This window comes from Oryza glaberrima, chromosome 10 (genome assembly GCF_000147395.1).
Source record: "Oryza glaberrima chromosome 10, OglaRS2, whole genome shotgun sequence".
Taxonomy (NCBI): domain Eukaryota; kingdom Viridiplantae; phylum Streptophyta; class Magnoliopsida; order Poales; family Poaceae; genus Oryza; species Oryza glaberrima.
Window position 1 is genome coordinate 18,260,879 of NC_068335.1, and position 19,081 is coordinate 18,279,959.

Sequence of the window (19,081 nt, forward strand, 5' to 3'; positions counted from 1 at the left end):
GGTCGTTAACACCCTCTTCCTCTCCCGTGCGGACCTCGCCGCCGTCATCGTCGTCGAGCCACGGCTGCTCTGCGCGAAGGTCGACGCCATCACCCGCCGCATCGTGTCCCTTCACGACCGCACCTCGGTGGCGGAGATGGAGGTGAGGGCAGAGGCGGCGGCGGCGGCCATGGTTGTTGCAAACGGCGTCGTCAGTGGTGGCAAACAGCGTCCATCCCATCCCTCCCTCATCCCTTCAACCAACAAAAAACTAGGATCGTCCTATTCTAAAAACCAAACACGCAAGTGGAATCATCCCAACCTCAAAATTATGGATGGTTTCATCCCATCCCACCTAGTTTCAGAACCAAACACTACCTTAGATGCAGTAAATATTCATTCAGTATGAACTAGCCACTTTGTCACGCATTGCGTGACTTTGATGCCCCCTATGACATGTAAAAGTTCTATGATGAATGTCTATTGGATATATGTGCGGGATTTCAATTTTTATATGAAGAACTTGATAAAGAATTGCTATGGATTTTATTTCATTATATAATTTTTTTTCATTGTTTTCATTTAACTAGAAAAAATTGCCCATACGTTGCAACGGGCGAAGTTTATTTTAATCTTATTATTGTTATACAGTTTAGTTAAGGTGAAATTCACTATGGGAACTCGCTTGGATATATTTTTTTTTAGAAAATCGTGAGCTGCAGTTAGGAGTATGATAATCTCAAGTTAGCATGCGAGTTTTTTTAAAAAGATTTATTATACGACTTCTTTTGTATTTAAAAAATGAACGACCTTAAAAACCAACTCAAATGCGGATATGTATTTGAAAAGCGAATAAACTTAAAAACCGACTCATACACAGATGACGTACCAAAGTACCGACAAAAACATCTTTATTCTCATAATAGTAGAGATGTACCTATGGTTAGCTTGCTTCCGTCAGCGGCGCAATGCCGAAGCTCTAGATCATATAGGTTTCATATGTTGACTCGAAATCAACCTGCCATGTTACCAAACCACCGCTGAGAAAGAGTCGATTAGTACCTGCTGTTTTTAAAGACGGAGGAGACGTACGTTGTATCAGGTTTTACGTTTTGAGACCTTAAGGGCAAAAAACAATATGTGAGGGAGGCAAAATAGACTTCTGTTAGTTGGACCTGTGAATAGAGGCCCAGCCCATTTAGCTCCTCCTCTCTTCCTCGCAGTGCCCGTGCCCGCCGCCCTCGCAACACCATCTGTGAGGGTTTCGACTCGGCAGCAATGGCGAGGGATGAGATCCAAGCCGGCATCCCCAAGCTCAACTTGACAACTCCCCCGAGAAGAATGGATCATCCAAGAAGAAGAAGAAGAAGAAGAAGAAGATGAGGCACAAGCACAAGCCCAAGCCCGACGAGGTGAAAGAGGAGACGGTCGTGGACTCCTTATCCAAGGAGGAGGAGGAGGAGGAGCGCGGGAAGAGGAGGAAGAAGAGGAAGAAGAAGAAGATGGTGACGGTGAAACTGAGCGATGAGCTGATGGGATACCTGCGGACCAAGGAAGTGATGGCCCTACCTCGCGCGCGAGACGCCTCGCCCGCTCCCGATCGATCCGGGCGTCGCGCAGCACATGTTCGTCGGCCAAGAACTCGGGCAAGAAATCGCCGCCCAGGTTCACCGGAACAGGGGATTCGACGCCTTCGTCCTCTACCAGTACCGCACCCAGGGCTACGCCGAGATCCAGCAGGAGGTCACCGACGACGACGACGACGACGACGACGGCTAGAATCTGTATGGTATGTTTTTGCAGGGAATCGATAATGGTTTTTGGATGGTGGTAAGGAGGAGTAATGCTTATCTGTGATCCAGCTAAATATTTACTAGGGTGGTTCTGCTCGTTATTAGGATATAATAACCATGGATAATGGTGCTATTATTGCCATATCTTTGCTATTTGTTACTAATTGTGAGTACTAATTGTGTGGGGATCAGAGGTAATAACTGCTTGCGTAGCTAAACCGTGTGAGTCGCTAACGTATTTGGAATGAATTGGATTGCAATTGTGATGTGATTTGATTCTGATTGGCATAGTATACTTGTTATAGTTCTGATCCTGAATCTGAATGATCTTGGCATACCTAACCCAAATGTTTCATGTTACTCTCAGGCCTTGTTTAGTTGGGGAAATTTTTTTCCAAATGTTTCATGTTACTCTCAGTCCTTGTTTAGTTGGGGAAAATTTTTTTGTTTGGTTGTCACATCGGATATACGGGCACACATTTGAAGTATTAAACATAGTCTAATAACAAAACAAATTACAGATTCCGTCAGGAAACTGTGAGACAAATTTATTAAGCCTAATTAATCCGGATTACTATAACACCACATTGTCAAATCATAGCGCAATTAAAAAGATTTGTCTCGCAATTTACACGCAAACTGTGTAATTGGTTTTTTTCATCCACATTTAATACTTAATGCATGTGTTCAAACATTCGATATGATGGGTGAAATTTTTTTTGTTTTGGAACTAAACAAGGCCTCAGTTTGTGCTAAAAGCGATTCGGATTTTTACTATTTATTATGTCATTACCTTCCTGTTCCAATTCTCTTTTTGTGTGATCCAGTTACAGCTTCTTCTATAATGTTCTTTTTAATTGTTTCTGCCCTTTTGCCGTTATTAAGTTTGTACCGAGGACATGCTGTCTTCATCTATTCATTTGATTAATCTTCAAACAACTCACAAGTGTGAATCTTCTGCGGTATTGTTCTTTTGTTCATGTGCCAATGCAGTGTGATTTGGTGCTTTTTTTTTCCATATTGTATTAGATAGCACTCTCCTTTGGTTATACAATCAAGGGCTTTTTAGTGGATGGAAAGAATAAAGAATTCCATGCTTTTGTACATTTGTTTAGAGAAACAATATACATGTGTTGCAAAACTTTGTGAGCCTTATGCATCGTACTGCTGACTAAAAGATTATCTTCTCACTCTGTGAATGTTGAGTTGGTTTCACAACCCTATCAAACCACTTTGAAAAAAGTCGAAACGACTTAAGTATAATATGAAACGGAGGGAGTTCTACTGTTTAGATAATACTTCCTCTGTCCGGGAATAAGTTAATCTAGTACTCGATGTAACACATCCTAGACCTTGTTTAGATCCTAAAAAATTTTGGCCGAAAAGTCACATCAAATGTTTGGACACATGCATAGGGTATTAAATGTGGGGAAAAAAATCAATTGCACAGTTTGTATGTAAATTGCGAGACGAATCTTTTGAGCCTAATTATGCCATGATTTGACAATGTGATGCTACAGTAAATATTTGCTAATGACGGATTAATTAGGCTTAATAAATTCGTCTCACAGTTTACAGGCGGAATCTGTAATTTATTTTGTTATTAGTCTACGTTTAATATTTCAAATGTGCGTCCATATATTTTAAAAACTTTACACCCAAAGAACTAAACACACCCCTACTACTTGAGTTTTTTAGTATTGATTATGATTGCGCTGTTATTTCAGTATGACATATCGTGCAGACGAGAACGACCAATGAATGGCTGCCTATGCTGGACCTGGTGGATGGAATGGTAACAATTTGATATGAATGTGTTCTGCTCAACCATTTGAGAGCTTCAAGCTGATCAACAGATGCTGTTGAACATCAATTGCTTTCTTCAGAGAGCTCACATTACTACATCCCTTTGCAGAATTCAGAGCTCATAACAATTTCTGTCAATTGTGCAGCACTCGTCGTTCGCAGCTCAGGGGCAGATATTACATCAGCATCGGTGGTGCCTCATGACTGAAAGATTAGTACGTGTCGGCGAATACAGCTAAATTTATCAGGATTCAGGAAGAAGAAGGTTTGGAATTTGCAAAGGATTTGTAGATCTGGAAATGGGATGCCATTTGGTTATGTGCAGAAATAAGCTGTAAGCCTGTAAGCGTATACGTAAGGTGCCATCAAATGCGGTGTATATCTGAACGAAAGTTGCAGCAATAAACGGCATTCCTGCCACTATCTTATACATACAGAAATTCATGAGCTTTGCACTCGCCTGAAGACTTAACTAAATCTGTGGCTATATATATACTTCATAGTTCAGACACTGGAAGACATCACAATTAGACAGAAGGCAAACTACTAACTACATTGTGGATCAAAACACTGTCAACAACGGATTGGGTTTGCACCAGCCAATTCACCTGCATCTGTTTCTTAAATAAAAATAAAATAAAATAAATTCTCATGCATCTTCATGACGATTATTGGCCAGAGCTAATCATAGATCTTTTCAGTGATCTCAGTGACAGAAAAGATAGCAGTGAACAGATCAACAGAACAACTGCCTAAATCGATTTGTGATTAGAGATTAGTGAATCTGTGAATAACTGAATAAGCAATTTACTGATTAATGAATGTTTGGGAAGACTTCTACCATAAAATAATTTATATAAAAAACTCTTTCTGTTATAATATTTGCACATTTTAAACTTGCTTGGTAAGTAAGCCGTTTATGGATGCTGTAAGACATTATTTCTATCACATTTTCACTAAATTTGCATTTGTATATCGGTTTTATGGTCTAAGAATATTTTACCATATGATCTGAACGTGTGAACTAGCACTACCGAGGAAAAATTGTTAGCTACGCCACTGGCAGGGATTTGTACGCCCGTGATTCGAGGGAGGGGTTCATATATTTATTGGGCCGTAACTGAATTCTGACCTAGGAAAAAGTCCACTTAGACTCCCTTAATTATTCATTGAATCTAATTCGTGACCCTTAACTAGAAAACCGGGTAGAATGACTCCCCCAATTACTAAAACCGGTACAAATTGAATCCCTCGGCGGTTTTGAAGAGTGGTTTCGCTGACGTGGCGTCTACATGGCAATGTTGACTTGGTCTGCTGTTGATGTGACGTTTAGGTGGCATTATAACTAAAAACATACACGTGGGACCCATTCGTCATTCACATAGAAGAAGAATTTGTGGGGCCCACATGTCAGTCTATCCCTTCCTCATCCTCCCCAGTCTCCCCCTTATCTCTCTCTCCCTCCCAATTCAGCAGGCGGGAGGCGGCGCCGGCGACGACGGCGGGCGGGGGGCAGCGCCGGCGACGGCAGGCAGGGGGCGACGGCCACCGAGCTCCGCATCTAGGCGACGGCGAGCTTCGCTCTCGAGCCTCGGTCAGGTCTGAGCGGTAGCGGGCGCGACCTCAACGAGGAAGTTGGGCTGCGCGCCTTGTCGGACTCCCAGACGCGACGCGGTCATCGAGGTAGCGGACGGGGTGGGTGGTGGGGGTGCCGAAGTTGATGCGGGTGGCAAGGGAGAGGAAGAAGGCGTCCTCGAAGATGAAGGGGTGACCGATGGTGGCATTGATGAGGCAGTCGGAGAGGAAGGCCCGGGACTAAGCCAGCGCCACCAGCTTCGAGCACAACGGCGGTTGGATACGCGTGCTGCTGGAGGAGGCCAAGAACAAGCGGATGCACCTCATGACCTTCATGGAGGTGGCCAAGCCGAGGTGGTACGAGCACACGCTCGTGCTCGCTGTCCAGCGCGTCTTCTTCAACACCTACTTCCTCGGCTACCTCCTCTCCCCCAAGCTCGCGCACCGCGTCGTCGGCTACCTCTAGGAGGAGGCCATCCACTCCTACACCGAGTACCTCAAGGACATCGAGGCCGGCAAGAACGAGAACGTCCCCGCACCGCCGATCGCCATCGACTACTGGCGGCTCCCCGCCGGCGCCACGCTCAAGGACGTCGTCGTCGTCGTCCGCGCCGACGAGGCGCACCACCGTGACGTCAACCATTTCGCATCCGTGCGTGCGTGCGTGTGAATTCCCAAGCTTGATGTGTGCTTTGTGTAGGTTTGTGATGATTGAATTATTTTTGCTTGTGATGTGCATGCAGGATGTCCATTTCCAGGGGATGGATCTCAAGGATACGCTTGCCTCGCTCGATTATCACTGATGATTAATTTTCAAAAGAAGATTATCACTGATGAAATCTTGCGGCGGCTTGTGTCCTGCTCAGCTCTGCAGTTGTTACCAGGAAACACGAGTTGCTGTTGATCTGTTGTATCCTCCCTCGGCCTCCCCGCCAGGCGGACGCGCGACGGGTGCAGCGTCTCGGCGCCAAGGTTGCGCCGGAGGATTTGCCACACGGGCCCGCATCTGCAGCGCGTGATGGTGTAGCCGTTCTCGCCGAGGAGCGAGCGCGCCACCTCTAGGCGGTCGGCGAGAGCGGCGCCGCGCTCCACAAGGGCGGCGTGCGCGACGCAGCAGTCGGCCATGAAGGAGGAGGAGGAGGGCGACGAGGCGAAACGGCGCCACAGACAGCCATCGCCATCGCCATCCACCGCTGCCGCCTGCACCACCGCCATCGCCATCGCCGCCGCCGGCGGTTGCTCTGCTATTTTTTTTAAGATAGAGGGAGAAGAGGGCCCTGACAAGCTGGCCCTATGTTTTTTATATTTTTCCCTAATCAATTGCATGTGGGCCTCATGACTGGGCTGACACGTCAGCTTAATGGGCCAAGTCAGCATGCCATGTCAGCAAAACCGCTCTCCAAAACCGCTGAGGGATTTAATTTGTACTGGTTTTAGTAATTAGGGGAGTCATCCTGCCCGGTTTTGTAGTTAAGGGTCAGGAATTAGATTCGGTGAACAATTAAGGGAGTCGAAGTGGACTTTTTCCTTCTGACCTACGTGCGGCCAATATTAGTTGGGCCGGGAGGGGACATTCCAATTTATTGTGGCCCATTTTGTTGTCGGGTCACACTAGTTGGGCTGGACGCGAGGCCCAATAACTGAGATTTACCAGTTGGGCCGACCCGAGATGGAGGACCCGTTATTGGGCCTCGTCTCGCCGCCGGCCCACCCCATCGCTAGAGCTCTCGGTTGGAGGAGGAGACGGACGCGGCGGCGGCGCCACCGGCGACGGCCTCTCCCTCGCCCTCGTCTCGCTCTCCGCTCTGCTCGACGGGAGACGACTCCGCCGCGGTGAACGGCCGAGGGGGGTTGCTCCGCCCTCTGCTGCTCCGCCTGCTCCCAACCCCGGACCGGGCGCCGCCGAGCCAGTGCTCCCCGACGGCGGCGGCGAGGAGTCCGTCCCCGATAGCTGAAACCTGGGTCTCAACTAGGAGGAGCTGCAGCAAGCCGGCTTCTCCTACCTCCCACCCTAGGTCTGAAATCTCAAATCTCTCTTCTACTGATTTAGTTTTGTTCGTTCTCTATTTCTGTTGTTCTCAGTTCTCAAATGCCTAGATGGATAGATTGAATAAATTACAGACTAACTGAAAATCATCAAAATTTTAGTTACTGAATGAGATGGGTGATGAAATGGCTCAACCATCACATGGTGAGACAAAGATAGTGCAACAGTGCAGTGCAAGCATTGAAATGGAGGATATATATTTTTTTTTTCAAGATATAAGAACCGGAAAGATGAAGCTACCTCTCACCGGTGGTATTTTAAAATTCTCGTTAAGATGTGATTTTGTGATTCGTTTATACCCATAGGATCAAGATCTAGAGCTAATGCTGATGAGGATATTATTAGGCTTGGAATAAGCAAACCTTCCTTAAAAAGTTATTTTACTTCTTATCATACCATAACTAAATTAGCGTTTTACTTTTGGTCATATATTAGTGTGGGTAGCATTCATGATTTAGGAATTAGGATAGCTATTAGGCTTGCCCGGGCCATGTTGAAATTCTGGGTCCACCACTGGTCTCAATACCCTCGGAAACCGCAATCACATTCTTGGGAACTAGTACGTGGAACGCTGATTTGTGTGTATGAGCTCTGTGTCTTGATGGTGATTCACTGTTTTATATTACCCTGCAAATCTTCTTGAAACCGTATGCTGGCATTGAATCTGTCCAATGGTAATAGGGTATTTGTAGACAGAGTTGTAAGTTGCATGTTAGTGCTGAGACATGAGCCTGAGCAGTGAGCACTAGTTTCTTTGAAAATTCCTGCCTCTGCAATCTCTTACTGTTCCTTGTTAATTGTAATCTGTGGGTAGTTTTTTTGTTTTGGTAGTACAATTTCTCAGACACTGGCACACCGCTGTGTTTAATTCCAAAAAATGAGAACCCTTATATTTTTGTGACAGCTATTGTAGAGTAAGTGAATCATACAGGTGTAGTTGCAGGTGTAGTTGTAGATAGTAAGGCAATGTCTTCATGACTAGGTGGTTAGTAGAGAATACAAGGCGCACTAGAAACTCATGCTCATAAATCATAAAATCCATTGTTAGGAAGAGCATGCAAACTTCAGAATGCATCCTTTGCTTGCCCCTTTAGCTAACAGATAAACAGTGCCTGCTCTGGCTCACAATACTTATTTTCGTACTGAAGCATTGTTCATTATTGTTAAATTGAGCAATCATTTCCTGATTCTCATTCAGGCTTCGACTTGACTGCAAAATATGGATCTTTCTCCTTTCAAGTTGGATATCGATGAGCTATTAGCGGATTATACCGAGGTAATTTTGACTATCCTGCAATCTCTCTAGGTGTGTGACATTTATATCAGCTTGACGTAGCTGTTTTTCTGATTGGTAGGCAAATTGCACTGCATTCATTGATTTCAAGAGATTGTGGATGGCAAAGAAATTTTCTTATATCTATGAAGGCAGACCTAAGACAAACTCTGGCGCTTTCATGCAGTCGCTCTTTTTACATTGTATCGGTAGGCTGGCTTCCTGGAAATTTGCACTGACATACCCACAAATAATCTTTGCAGTCATTTCTGATCAATTTTCACTTTTTTGCTATTACAGGTCATATGACTTCTCAGAGTTGTATGCCTCAAAGATTGGCTGGACTTTACTGCCTTTACTGTCTTTACGAATCGCAACCATACAAGCCACATTTCAAGATCTATTTGTCTCTCGGTAATGCATGTGTTTTCTGTCACTAATTTGGTGCTTCTGATATTACTAGCCATATGCCCATGCGTTGCAACAGATTACTGAAGTAGTAAAAAGTAATCCTTGTTGAAAAATAATGATATTTTATTTGGTTGAAACAAGATCTTTCATCTCAAGAAACAAAATGAAAAATGACATACTTAGGATTGCGGTTCTCAATGTGAGACATAAACAGAAGTAGTTTCCAGTACTTGAATATAGATCGGTGACTCCAACCATGTTAACTAAATGTCTTTTTTCATCTGATAATGAAATATGTATTTTGATTAAAGTTAGAAATATGTACTCGTTAATAAACTGTTTTGTCTCATTAAAAATTACAGTTAAAACCTAAAAAGTTTGAGTTCTTTTTTGGAGAATAGAGATGAAGCAAAGCAATATAAGCTGCAGACTGCATAGTAGTATAGACTATACATACAACATGGGCCACATGTCAGTGATCGTTGTGGTGGTGGCAGAACAACCACCACCGCTACTGTCTTTAAGTAGTAGACATACTAATATGCTCAGTATTTGTATGCAACAGAGGAGTTGAAGAAACTCAAGGATTTTGTTGTTGAGGCTAAGCAAAATGGAATGGCTGTTGTACCGTCACTTGTCAAAAGAATGCTGGACAAAGGAATGATTTTGTTTGGATTCATCAATCTACTTGGTGACTCGGGGGTGAAACAGGTCAATGAGTTAACTGCATCTCAGAATAAGAGAGTGAAATTCGCATGTGACAAGTATGTGTTAACTGATTCTCATTAGTATTTGTGATCCATTCCATTTACTATTCTCCTATTCAAACAAGAACACTTGGTAAATTATTGCATGCTAATATTCTGATTGTTGTTGTCCTCCAGGCTGTTTATGAATACTCAGATAGACAGTTATATGCACATGGATTTGGTAAGGTTTAGCCTGTTGACTTAAATAACTTCTTTTTGTTTCTTTCATGCCTTTTTACATTTTAACAAATGACAATACATCAACATGACCACAAGCCCATACTAGCAATCCTTTCATTTAGTTTCTCAAAATATTACATGCCCTTCTGTTACTGACAAATTGATCTACGTCTAGGGTTCGGAGCTTGAACTTGATAAGATCAAGAAATCATCGTTGGATTATGCCAAAGCCAAGGAATTGGCATTTGCAGGTGCTCTTAGTTGTTTCCATTGCATTATATAGCTTTCAGTTTCTGTGTGTACTCACGGAGAGCTTTGTTATCAGTAACGATGATTTTGATCCTCCTCCTACTGGTTTTTTCCTTTTTCTGCTTCACAGAGGCAAGCAATATTATCGATGTTGAAGATGCTAGGCACATTGTTCAGAATGACAAACTGCTGGGCGACAGGGTAGATGAAATCGTCAAAGAATGGGATGCACAGAAGGAGGCCTTCTACGAGAAGACGGGAGTACGTCGCGATGAACTAGCAGTAGTTGAACATGACGAATCAGGAGTACTCCCTCATGAAAACGATGAATTCGATGAGATTAGACAGCTGCTGCTAGAGTGAAAGTAGTGTACAATAGCATCCTCCTAAAAAAACAGATGAAATCATTCATTGGCTTACTGGAGTCTCTCAGTTTTTTTTTTCCTTTTGTCACTCATATGCTCTTTTTGAGTGTTTTACTGCCCTGCTGTACGTTGCAAACAAAAGCAACTTGTACATAGTGATATGTTGGATCTTGGATGAATGTTACCAATACCATATTGCGTAGTTGTACTTGTACATTGCAAGATTCATTCAGAGACATGGATTTCATAAAAATTTTGCAGAAATCTCAACAGAAAGAGTTTGAATTCCCGTGTTCCAAACGAGCCTGTGATATGTTTGATATTTTTTTCTCCATTATTTGTGCAGCAAGTTGATATCACTCGATGTTCCGATTGGTTCCTGAACTTATCAGCTCGAACCAAAATTTATATTTAAATATTAATTTTAGAGTTGATTTTGATTTTTATCATAGTTTATTTTCAAGCAAATGTCTTGGAAGTTGGAACAAATATATAAACATTTTACTTTCAATTTTTTTTCTAATAACCGTTGTGGGTTTTGATTAGCTCGAGGTGATTTTTTTTTGACTGTCAGTCTCCCAGAGTCCAGAAGAGGATAGTGGAAAAAAATGTGTGAAAGAGAGACACGTGGCGCGCGCAAAAGATCCACGTCCCTCGACTCGCCCGCACCCCCGCCACTCCCCCTCTCCCCTCTCGCCGCCGTCTCTCGCCGCCGCCGCGGCGCTCGTCGAACACCTACCGCCCGCCGCCCGCCTCGTCGCCGGTGCGGAGCGCACCGGCGAGCGAGATGTGGCCCGCCGCAGCCGCGTCCCTCCACGTGCTCGTCCTCCCGCCACTCCCTCCTCCCGGTTGCAGGACGCGCCGAGCCGCCCCTGTCCTCGCGCGCCGCGGCCGTGGCGTGCGATATGCCGCGCGCCGCGACACGCCGCCTAACCCGGTGGACGCGGTCGACTGCGTCGGCACGGGCGCCGACGTCGAGTGCTACGTCGACGACCGCCCAGGCGCGGAAGTGGGGCCCATCCGCCGCGAGGCGACGCCGCCGCCCTCCCCGCAGGACGCGGTCGACTGCGTCGGCACGGGCACGGACGTCGAGTGCTTCGTCGACGGCCCAGGCGCAGGCGCAGGCGTAGACGCGGAGCCCCTCCTCGCGCGGGTCTCCGAGGAGGAGGAGGATGGCGTCTCGGCCTCGGCGGCGGCGCTCGTGGGGAGGGAGTGGTGGGAGTGGGCGTCGCTGGTGTCGCCCTTCTTCTTCTGGGGCACGGCCATGGTGGCGATGAAGGGGGTCATACCCAAGACGGGCCCCTTCTTCGTCGCCGCGCTCCGCCTCCTCCCCGCCGGCGCGCTGCTCGTCGCCTTCGCCGCCGCGCGCGGCAGGAGGCAGCCCTCCGGCTGGGCCGCCTGGGTCGCCGTCGCCGCCTTCGGCCTCGTCGACGCCGCCTGCTTCCAGGTGCTCCCCCCCGCCATAGCTGCAAGGTGTTCGCTACTTAGCTCTAGCGTGTGGCTGTGCTGTTCCTGAGCTAAAAGCATTCGTCTCATCTCGCAGGGATTTCTCGCGGAGGGATTGCAGAAGACATCGGCTGGGCTCGGAAGCGTAAGCTGAATTCTCACTGCTGTTCTTCACCTCCTCATACCTCGAGCAAGCCATTGATACTGCCCCCATTTTTTGTCAATTGAACTGATGGCCATGTTTTCAACTGAAATCTCCATTGCAGGTTATCATTGATTCTCAGCCATTAACGGTAGCTGTCCTTGCAGCGCTGCTCTTTGGAGAATCGATTGGCGCGATAGGAGTTGGAGGGCTCGTGCTGGGTGTCGTCGGGCTTTTGCTTCTCGAGGTTTGCCTTTGTATGCAGCATACATGATATCAGTATTGAACCTAGGCAGATAATGTTGATTACGGTAACAGGTTGTGTTAATATAATATTTTCTCGACGGCCATTGCATAGTTATAGCATTTCGAAGGCATAAGTTCCTTGTAGAAATATTTGAACCAAACCCACTTATTTGATATGTCTTAATTCCCATAGCAATTCTTACAGGTTACAACAATTGCCTTCTGAATTATTCTATTACTGATATGTGGCAACAAATTATTCAGTACATACATGCTGTGTTATCCATAAAATGGTGTAAGTGGCGATCTTAGCTTTTCCAAGTTATGCTGTATTTTATCGAAATCAAACATGTGCTGTGTGAATTTAATGCCTTCTTGTATTGTGTGCTTACTCATTGATTGTGTGTATCTGTGCTAGGTTCCAGCACTATCAGTTGAAGGGAATGACACAGCGATCTGGGGAAGTGGGGAATGGTGGATGTTCCTCTCGGCCCAAAGCATGGCTGTCGGAACTATCATGGTCCGTTGGGTGTCAAAGTATTCTGATCCAATCATGGCAACAGGATGGGTATGTTATTGCAGATGAATAAATAGTTTTTTTTTTAGTATAAGAACAAAGTGATGCATGCTCTAGAGCACAATTGATATTCTTTAGTTTTCTTGCTACAAATGTACCTTTTTACCATGATATGTTTTGTGCAAATGATTCTGTATGCATCTTGGAAGTGCTAATTTGGTCATTTTTATTATGAGGAACTCAATGTGTATACCTATGCTTTTCTGCATTGTGGATCTTAATGCATATTTCTGATAAATTGTGAGAGGAATCATGTATTGGAAATGCATTCATAGTGCAAGTCTGCAACATCAACTGGAATATGAATGCTCAGATCAACCTGTAACTTTCAACTCTGTAATGGTTCTATCAGATTATGTATGTTGATGTGATTACAGCTGATTGTCATTCCCCCTGTTCTTTGGATAGTTTTGTTTGTTTTTGCAATTCTGAAAAGCCTGGCATTACACCATGTAAAATGCTAATATTCACATAATTACAGCACATGATAATTGGTGGCCTTCCTTTGTTGGTTATATCTGTTCTCAATCATGATCCTGCGCTGAATGGGCATCTTCAAGAACTTACACTGAATGATGTATTAGCACTTCTCTATACATCTATATTTGGCAGTGCTATCAGCTATGGTGTGTACTTCTACAATGCTACAAGAGGTAAGATCACTTCCCACTCATGTTTAGCATTTACTGGTATTGTCCACAAATATATTCTTTTAGGATTCCCATATGATTATGTTCTTTGCAGGTAGCTTGACCACACTTAGTTCTCTCACTTTCTTAACTCCTATGTTTGCTTCCATTTTTGGGTAAGATTCTTTCCCCAACATGTCAAGCTAAACATACATGACAATTGACAAACATGTAGCACTTGTTTTCTAATTGCTCTTCTGCCTCACCTTTCCTTCTCAGGTTCCTCTATCTGGGAGAGACCTTCTCGCCTGTACAGCTTGGTGGCGCGCTTCTAACATTGGTCGCCATCTATATGGTTAACTACAAAAGCATCGTAGGCGAGAAGTAAAAGGCCGTTGCAAGATTCTTCCGGAGACACTGGCACAGATGAATGCTGTACTGAAGCACCTGTAACATTTCATTGGCGCAAAACAGCAATGTGAAGATTTAAAGTACATCCCATGGTCCCAACATCTCACACAGCTTGAACTGTGAAAGAAGACAGGGATATGGTGGTATAACCTCTGAACATAGTTAGACTGGTAATTTGGGCATCAGTGCATACTTCCGAGGTTCCCAAGTTAGTCATCTACTTCATTTCGGCTTGCATTCTGAAATGGATAAAACTTGAGTGTCATCAGATGGTTAAAACATAGTTGCTATGAACTGTGTTGTGGATATCAAATTGAGGGAAGTTGCCCCTTTGTACAAGTAGTTTGGAGCATAAAAAAATAGTTGATCGAAAGGAAGCAGCTGTATATGTTGAGCACAAGCTTCGTCTATCGATCTAAGTTCAGACACTTTCCCTGATAAATACGAAGCATGTCCCTTTTGTGAGAAAAAAGGGAACTGTGAAACTGTAGTTGATGGTGCATGTATATATACGTGTATATGTTTTCCAACTGTGATATATTTTACAATTATTTTATATTTTAATTTTTTTAAAAAAAACATTTTATATTTTGCATTTTGAGAACTAGTAATATTGTCGTTTGAAACATAGTTTTCCAAATACCAAAACGGCTAAAAGCAGTACCACCACCAAATCGAGATTATCAAAATCTACTGCAATTCAGAATTCATCAACTTTAACTACAAGGCAGGTAAAATACAGTATGAATCCAATTCCAACCACGACATATATTGGATATCAAAATAGTTCCAAAACTTTCTGTACACGGTCGGTTTACATCTTCAGCCAAGAAAACACAAAACCTATAAAGTCCTGATATATTCGGTATATATTCAGCTGCAGGTAAACTCTCAAGTCTCAAGTCTCAAGCGGTATAAAACTCTATCCGGCAAATGTCAGTGTCATTTTGACAAAACGGTAAAACGTTTGCTACCATTGTCGCTGGGGTAAGTAAAAATCTGATGCCTCCTCTCCAAAGTCTGCAGCCATGGGGTTTCTTTGCAAGTTGCAATCTACTCTTCTCAGATGACACAGATCAGCTGTTCAGATCACATGGGGTGAGTGATGAAGTAGTTGTAGTCATGGTGCTGGACTCCGAGCTGCTTGAGCCAGGAATCCGCGGCGCCGAAGAGGGAGACCATCCTGTCACGGTCCCCTGTTCTCGGGTTGGTCCAGAGAGAACCCTGCAGCTTGTGCGCCGCGAGCCCGAACGGAGCAAGATGAGTCTTGCTGACCTTCTTCTCCGTCTCGTCGTTTCGCTTCCCGTTGACCATGCTCTCGAGCGCGTAATCTGTGGATAAGGCGGAAAATACAGGACAGCACGGTTCAAAATTAGTGCCAAGAACATCATTACCGCAACGCGTTGCAGTTCAAAAACAGAACTAAGGTGATCATCGGTGAAGTTTAATAAAGGAAAACAGTGCATAATATTTTTCTTCTTAATATGCATATCACTATCAAGCACACTGGGATGGCTCAGTTTAGACTCAAGTACCATTACCCACTGATTTTTTATATATTTGAAATGGACAGCTGGGGTGCCTAAGTGCTGTTGCACTCATTGCAATCCAAGCAACCTTGCACCAATATTTTATATAAGTATACAAAGAGCTCCTACCACTGTGGTAGAACATAGATATTTCTAGTTTTTAAAAAACAGCTGCATGCCTAAGACTAAGTACTAAAAGTCATGGCATGTGGCAAGACAGTCTCCTTCCTCCGCTTTATCGGGCAACCAAACTTCTGCCACTTATCCTCTTTTTTATGTGACATCCTTATATATGCACTTAAAAGCTAAGGCATGAGACCTTTTGAAGCTGAAGTTGGAAGCTTGGATGCAAAATAGAAAGCAGTACAATCCCTTGAAGAAAACTTACAAACTCTTGCAAGCTAAGCCTGTGTTTTAAGCTAACATAGCATGCCAATGTGCAGTAAAAAACATATCTTGACATTAACACAAAATAATAAGAGTAAATATATTTTCTAAATTTAGCATCTAAAATGAAGAGGATAAAAGCATCAATGTGCTTGGTCTGAACTCTGAACTGTAAAGACCAATCAATCGATCAGTCGCAAGCAAGGCGACTGTTTTCTAGCTACATAAGTCCACAGTCTGAACACTAAAGACCACTCATCTGACCAGTCTCAAGCAAAGCAACTATTTTCTATATATATAGTTCATTTTCTGAACATTAAAGACCACTTGATCGAACAGTCCCAAGCAACACTACTGCGAAAGCTACACTGCTACAGTTTTGAGTGTCTTAGTCCTGGGCTAGCATGTTGCCATTTAAGCATAGTTTAAACATATACTGATCCTGAGGTTTTTTTCCCCACAGGAACTGATTATTCTTGTGTAATGTATATCATCATGAGATGTAACAAAGAAAAAACATATAGTAAGCTATAATATTTTTGAATTGATATGCCTGCCTATGGCAACACTGTAAGCACACAAAGGGGCAATACCATATCCATTATTTTCATGCAGTAATAGAATAGTACCCTAGAATATATATATTTTTCGACTCTATCACAAGATTCAATCAAACTAGTACTTGTTAATGTCCCTAATGCAACAAATAGCATACCTTGAAATGAAGAGGAAATGGTATGATAAGTTAGGAAGCATGCAGATAAGTCCTTCACATTGCGCTGGTAGGGAATATGGTAGATGGGATACCTAAATATAGCAATATAAGTTAATGATAATGTTTAGCGTAATTGTATCTGGGAACAGAATTAACAACCAATAATGGATTCAAGCTCCTGGAGACATCAGCTACTATTTAGAAACAAAAGAATTATAAAGTGCCAAAATTAACAGAAATGCTTCAATCAACTACCAAACCAAGCAACAAGGCGATTAGAACAACCATGAATGCAGAAACACCAGATTTACTATAGCTGTTTATAAGCCAGATTTTATGCTAATTGCCAAAAAAACAGCATTAATAGAGGTAAGCTTGATCAATACCAGGCAACTGACATCCAACTAGCAGGCGAAAGGTCAACACTTCTCAGGGATGTCAACCCAGGATAGCTCTGGGATAGTTCATACACCTGTAGAAAAACGATATAAGCATAGGAAAAAGAAACAGCTGGTCTAAACTACTATCACATAGGACATAAAAATTTACCTTGTCAACGAGTGGAATCCTTCCATAAGGAGAGCAAACCTCGAAGAACTCAAAATACATGTGCCCGTGGCGTTTTCTATTGCCGCTTATTGCATCACAGTTAAATAATGAGTCTTCAGATGTTGAACTCCAAGATCTTGACATCTTCTCATTGTCCTCATCATCGCTCCAATAGTCCATGCCATTATCTTCACCAAAACTCCTACAGAAAAAAAAAACAGAGAGAGAACCGATTCACAATGCATCCAGAAATCGGCACAGACTCAAAATTCACGCACAAGAACGGATCTTTTGTCCAGACCTGGATGCAGTCTGGGCTTTGTTGGTATATAGCTGTATCCCTGACAAGTAGGGAACATAGTATTGGACTACTCTTTCCCCTCCATACAGCTGCACCGTAGTTCCAGCCCCGTACGCGCTCCACTCATAGTACTGCTCCCATAGGTCCGCGAGGTTGAAGTACTCGACGCTGTCCATCTCGGCGTGGTGCCAAGAATCGCTCGAAAACCGGCCATTCGCCTGGATCAAAACGAGCAACATCTCACTTTCAGTCTTAAGTTGACAAAATAAGCACAGCTAGTGGTAGCCCAGCTTAGCTAACCCAGATCGAAAAGGCACTCATATACAGCAGCTGATCAACATGCGGAATTAGAATTGACAATAGCAACCGGGAATTTAAGATGGCAACCGTATATCGCCACAGGCCGCAGCTACTTTCGTCCCAATTAGGCAGCACGGCAGCAAGCACAGAGCTTGATGGTACAATTGTCCTTATAATCGTACCAAGGAAAAGCTATATACAAGCATGGACGCACTATCAATTAATCAATCAATCTACCATTACCCACACCCCCCATCCTTTTCACGGATGCATTTTGCAATCAGGAAACACGCAGCAGCATGATCAATCTCTGACAGAAAAAAAATAAAAAGAAATAAACAGAGAGCAGTAACTAGAATAATCGAGTAATGGGCAACAGATCATGTCAGCCACATCCACACCAAAAATCTCGCAAAGAACACGAAGCTTTAATCAATCGATCAATGAGAGAGAGAGAGAGGAGGAGGAGGAGGGGGTGACCTTGGGGAGGAGGTGCGTGTCGACGGCGGGGGTGGTGCAGTCCAAGAAGCACTGCAGGTTGGACGACGGCGACGACGAACGCCCGTACTCCTCCACCCACCTCCCGCCCGCGCCCATGGCGGCCTCCTCCTCCTCACCACTCACACTCACCGCCACCGCCGCCGCTCCAAACGCCAACGCAACCAAGAAACACACCAAGAAACCGAAATCCGCCCGAGAGAGAGAGACAAAGAACCCACCGCCCCTTTGCTGCTGCTGCTGCCAAGATTGGAGAGGAGGAGGAGGGGGAAGGGGAGGAGACTTTATGCGGACTGATGCGAGGAGGAAGAGGAGGAGGAGAGAGAAACTGGGCTTCGGTTTGCTTTGGCTTCTGTGTTTCTCTCTCTAGGTGAGGTGAGGTGAGGTTAGTTTTCTCTCTCTAGGCGTCGGGGGAGGGGTTGCCTTGTCGGGCGCAGCAACAACGCAATCTCATCCCCACGTCACGCACCCACGGGGGAGGAAGGAAGGAGGGAATGGGGGAGAAGAGAAAGCTACGGGTACTGACCCGCTAACCCAGTAGCCCGATAAGGCATTGTTCGCCTGTTCGGTTAATCCCTCTGGTAATGGACCAAGAATTTGATATTTTGTTTGGTAGAGGGGATGGAAATTGTTAGGGAGTTTAGTTAGAGATTAGATCATTAATAAAAACGGATGGTTGAGATTTGATTAGACAAAGTAAAGGAGGAATTCCCTCCCAATTACCTGCCCCTACCCAGGTATTGAAAAAGAGGGAGTTCCTTCCTCAATTCCTCATCCCCATCCCACCAAAATTCTCATATCTTCTAACCAAACAAAACACTTAGCATCATCCCTCTAAACTCCCAATCCCTTCTAAAAACTCACTCCAACCAAACGGGCTTTAAGAGGATTTGAAAGGAATTTATTTCATGTCTATTGTAGTAT

At 44.2% G+C, this 19,081-nt stretch overlaps 3 protein-coding genes and 1 pseudogene across 3 annotated transcripts; 3 read left to right on the top strand and 1 right to left on the bottom strand.

Moving 5' to 3' along the window:
* The first annotated feature begins 4,870 nt into the window (after positions 1-4,870).
* LOC127785931 (ubiquinol oxidase 1c, mitochondrial-like) lies at positions 4,871-5,956 on the top strand (annotated as a pseudogene).
* Positions 5,957-6,877: 921 nt separating this feature from the next.
* On the top strand, positions 6,878-10,693 carry LOC127786127 (uncharacterized). Its single transcript, XM_052313452.1, has 8 exons — positions 6,878-7,168; positions 8,399-8,476; positions 8,556-8,682; positions 8,774-8,887; positions 9,450-9,648; positions 9,769-9,814; positions 9,989-10,064; positions 10,193-10,693. Exons 2-8 carry the CDS (start codon positions 8,420-8,422, stop codon positions 10,423-10,425), a joined length of 852 nt encoding a protein of 283 aa, XP_052169412.1. The 5' UTR covers positions 6,878-7,168; positions 8,399-8,419; the 3' UTR covers positions 10,426-10,693.
* Positions 10,694-11,072: 379 nt separating this feature from the next.
* On the top strand, positions 11,073-14,409 carry LOC127786013 (WAT1-related protein At3g02690, chloroplastic). The gene is made up of 7 exons (XM_052313335.1): positions 11,073-11,874; positions 11,971-12,018; positions 12,140-12,262; positions 12,680-12,829; positions 13,320-13,491; positions 13,583-13,643; positions 13,747-14,409. Exons 1-7 carry the CDS (start codon positions 11,215-11,217, stop codon positions 13,853-13,855), a joined length of 1,323 nt encoding a protein of 440 aa, XP_052169295.1. The 5' UTR covers positions 11,073-11,214; the 3' UTR covers positions 13,856-14,409.
* A 213-nt stretch (positions 14,410-14,622) lies between these two features.
* On the bottom strand, positions 14,623-18,575 carry LOC127753331 (uncharacterized). Its single transcript, XM_052278812.1, has 6 exons — positions 18,140-18,575; positions 17,360-17,577; positions 17,059-17,260; positions 16,896-16,981; positions 16,510-16,601; positions 14,623-15,209 (listed from the first exon to the last, which is right to left on the bottom strand). The coding sequence occupies exons 1-6, from the start codon at positions 18,254-18,256 to the stop codon at positions 14,968-14,970; spliced, it is 957 nt and encodes a 318-aa protein (XP_052134772.1). The 5' UTR covers positions 18,257-18,575; the 3' UTR covers positions 14,623-14,967.
* Between the last annotated feature and the right edge of the window lie 506 nt (positions 18,576-19,081).

Coding starts and splice junctions, on each gene's coding strand:
- LOC127786127 (XM_052313452.1), top strand. CDS start 8,420: ATGGATCTTTCTCCTTTCAAGTTGGATATCGATGAGCTATTAGCGGAT. Junction 9,815..9,988: donor GTTATATGCACATGGATTTG/GTAAGGTTTAGC, acceptor ATCTACGTCTAG/GGTTCGGAGCTTGAACTTGA. Junction 10,065..10,192: donor CAAGGAATTGGCATTTGCAG/GTGCTCTTAGTT, acceptor TCTGCTTCACAG/AGGCAAGCAATATTATCGAT.
- LOC127786013 (XM_052313335.1), top strand. CDS start 11,215: ATGTGGCCCGCCGCAGCCGCGTCCCTCCACGTGCTCGTCCTCCCGCCA. Junction 12,019..12,139: donor CATCGGCTGGGCTCGGAAGC/GTAAGCTGAATT, acceptor TCTCCATTGCAG/GTTATCATTGATTCTCAGCC. Junction 12,830..13,319: donor CAATCATGGCAACAGGATGG/GTATGTTATTGC, acceptor ACATAATTACAG/CACATGATAATTGGTGGCCT.
- LOC127753331 (XM_052278812.1), bottom strand. CDS start 18,256: ATGGGCGCGGGCGGGAGGTGGGTGGAGGAGTACGGGCGTTCGTCGTCG. Junction 17,261..17,359: donor AAAGCCCAGACTGCATCCAG/GTCTGGACAAAA, acceptor TTTTTTCTGTAG/GAGTTTTGGTGAAGATAATG. Junction 15,210..16,509: donor CATTTCCTCTTCATTTCAAG/GTATGCTATTTG, acceptor CCTTATCCACAG/ATTACGCGCTCGAGAGCATG.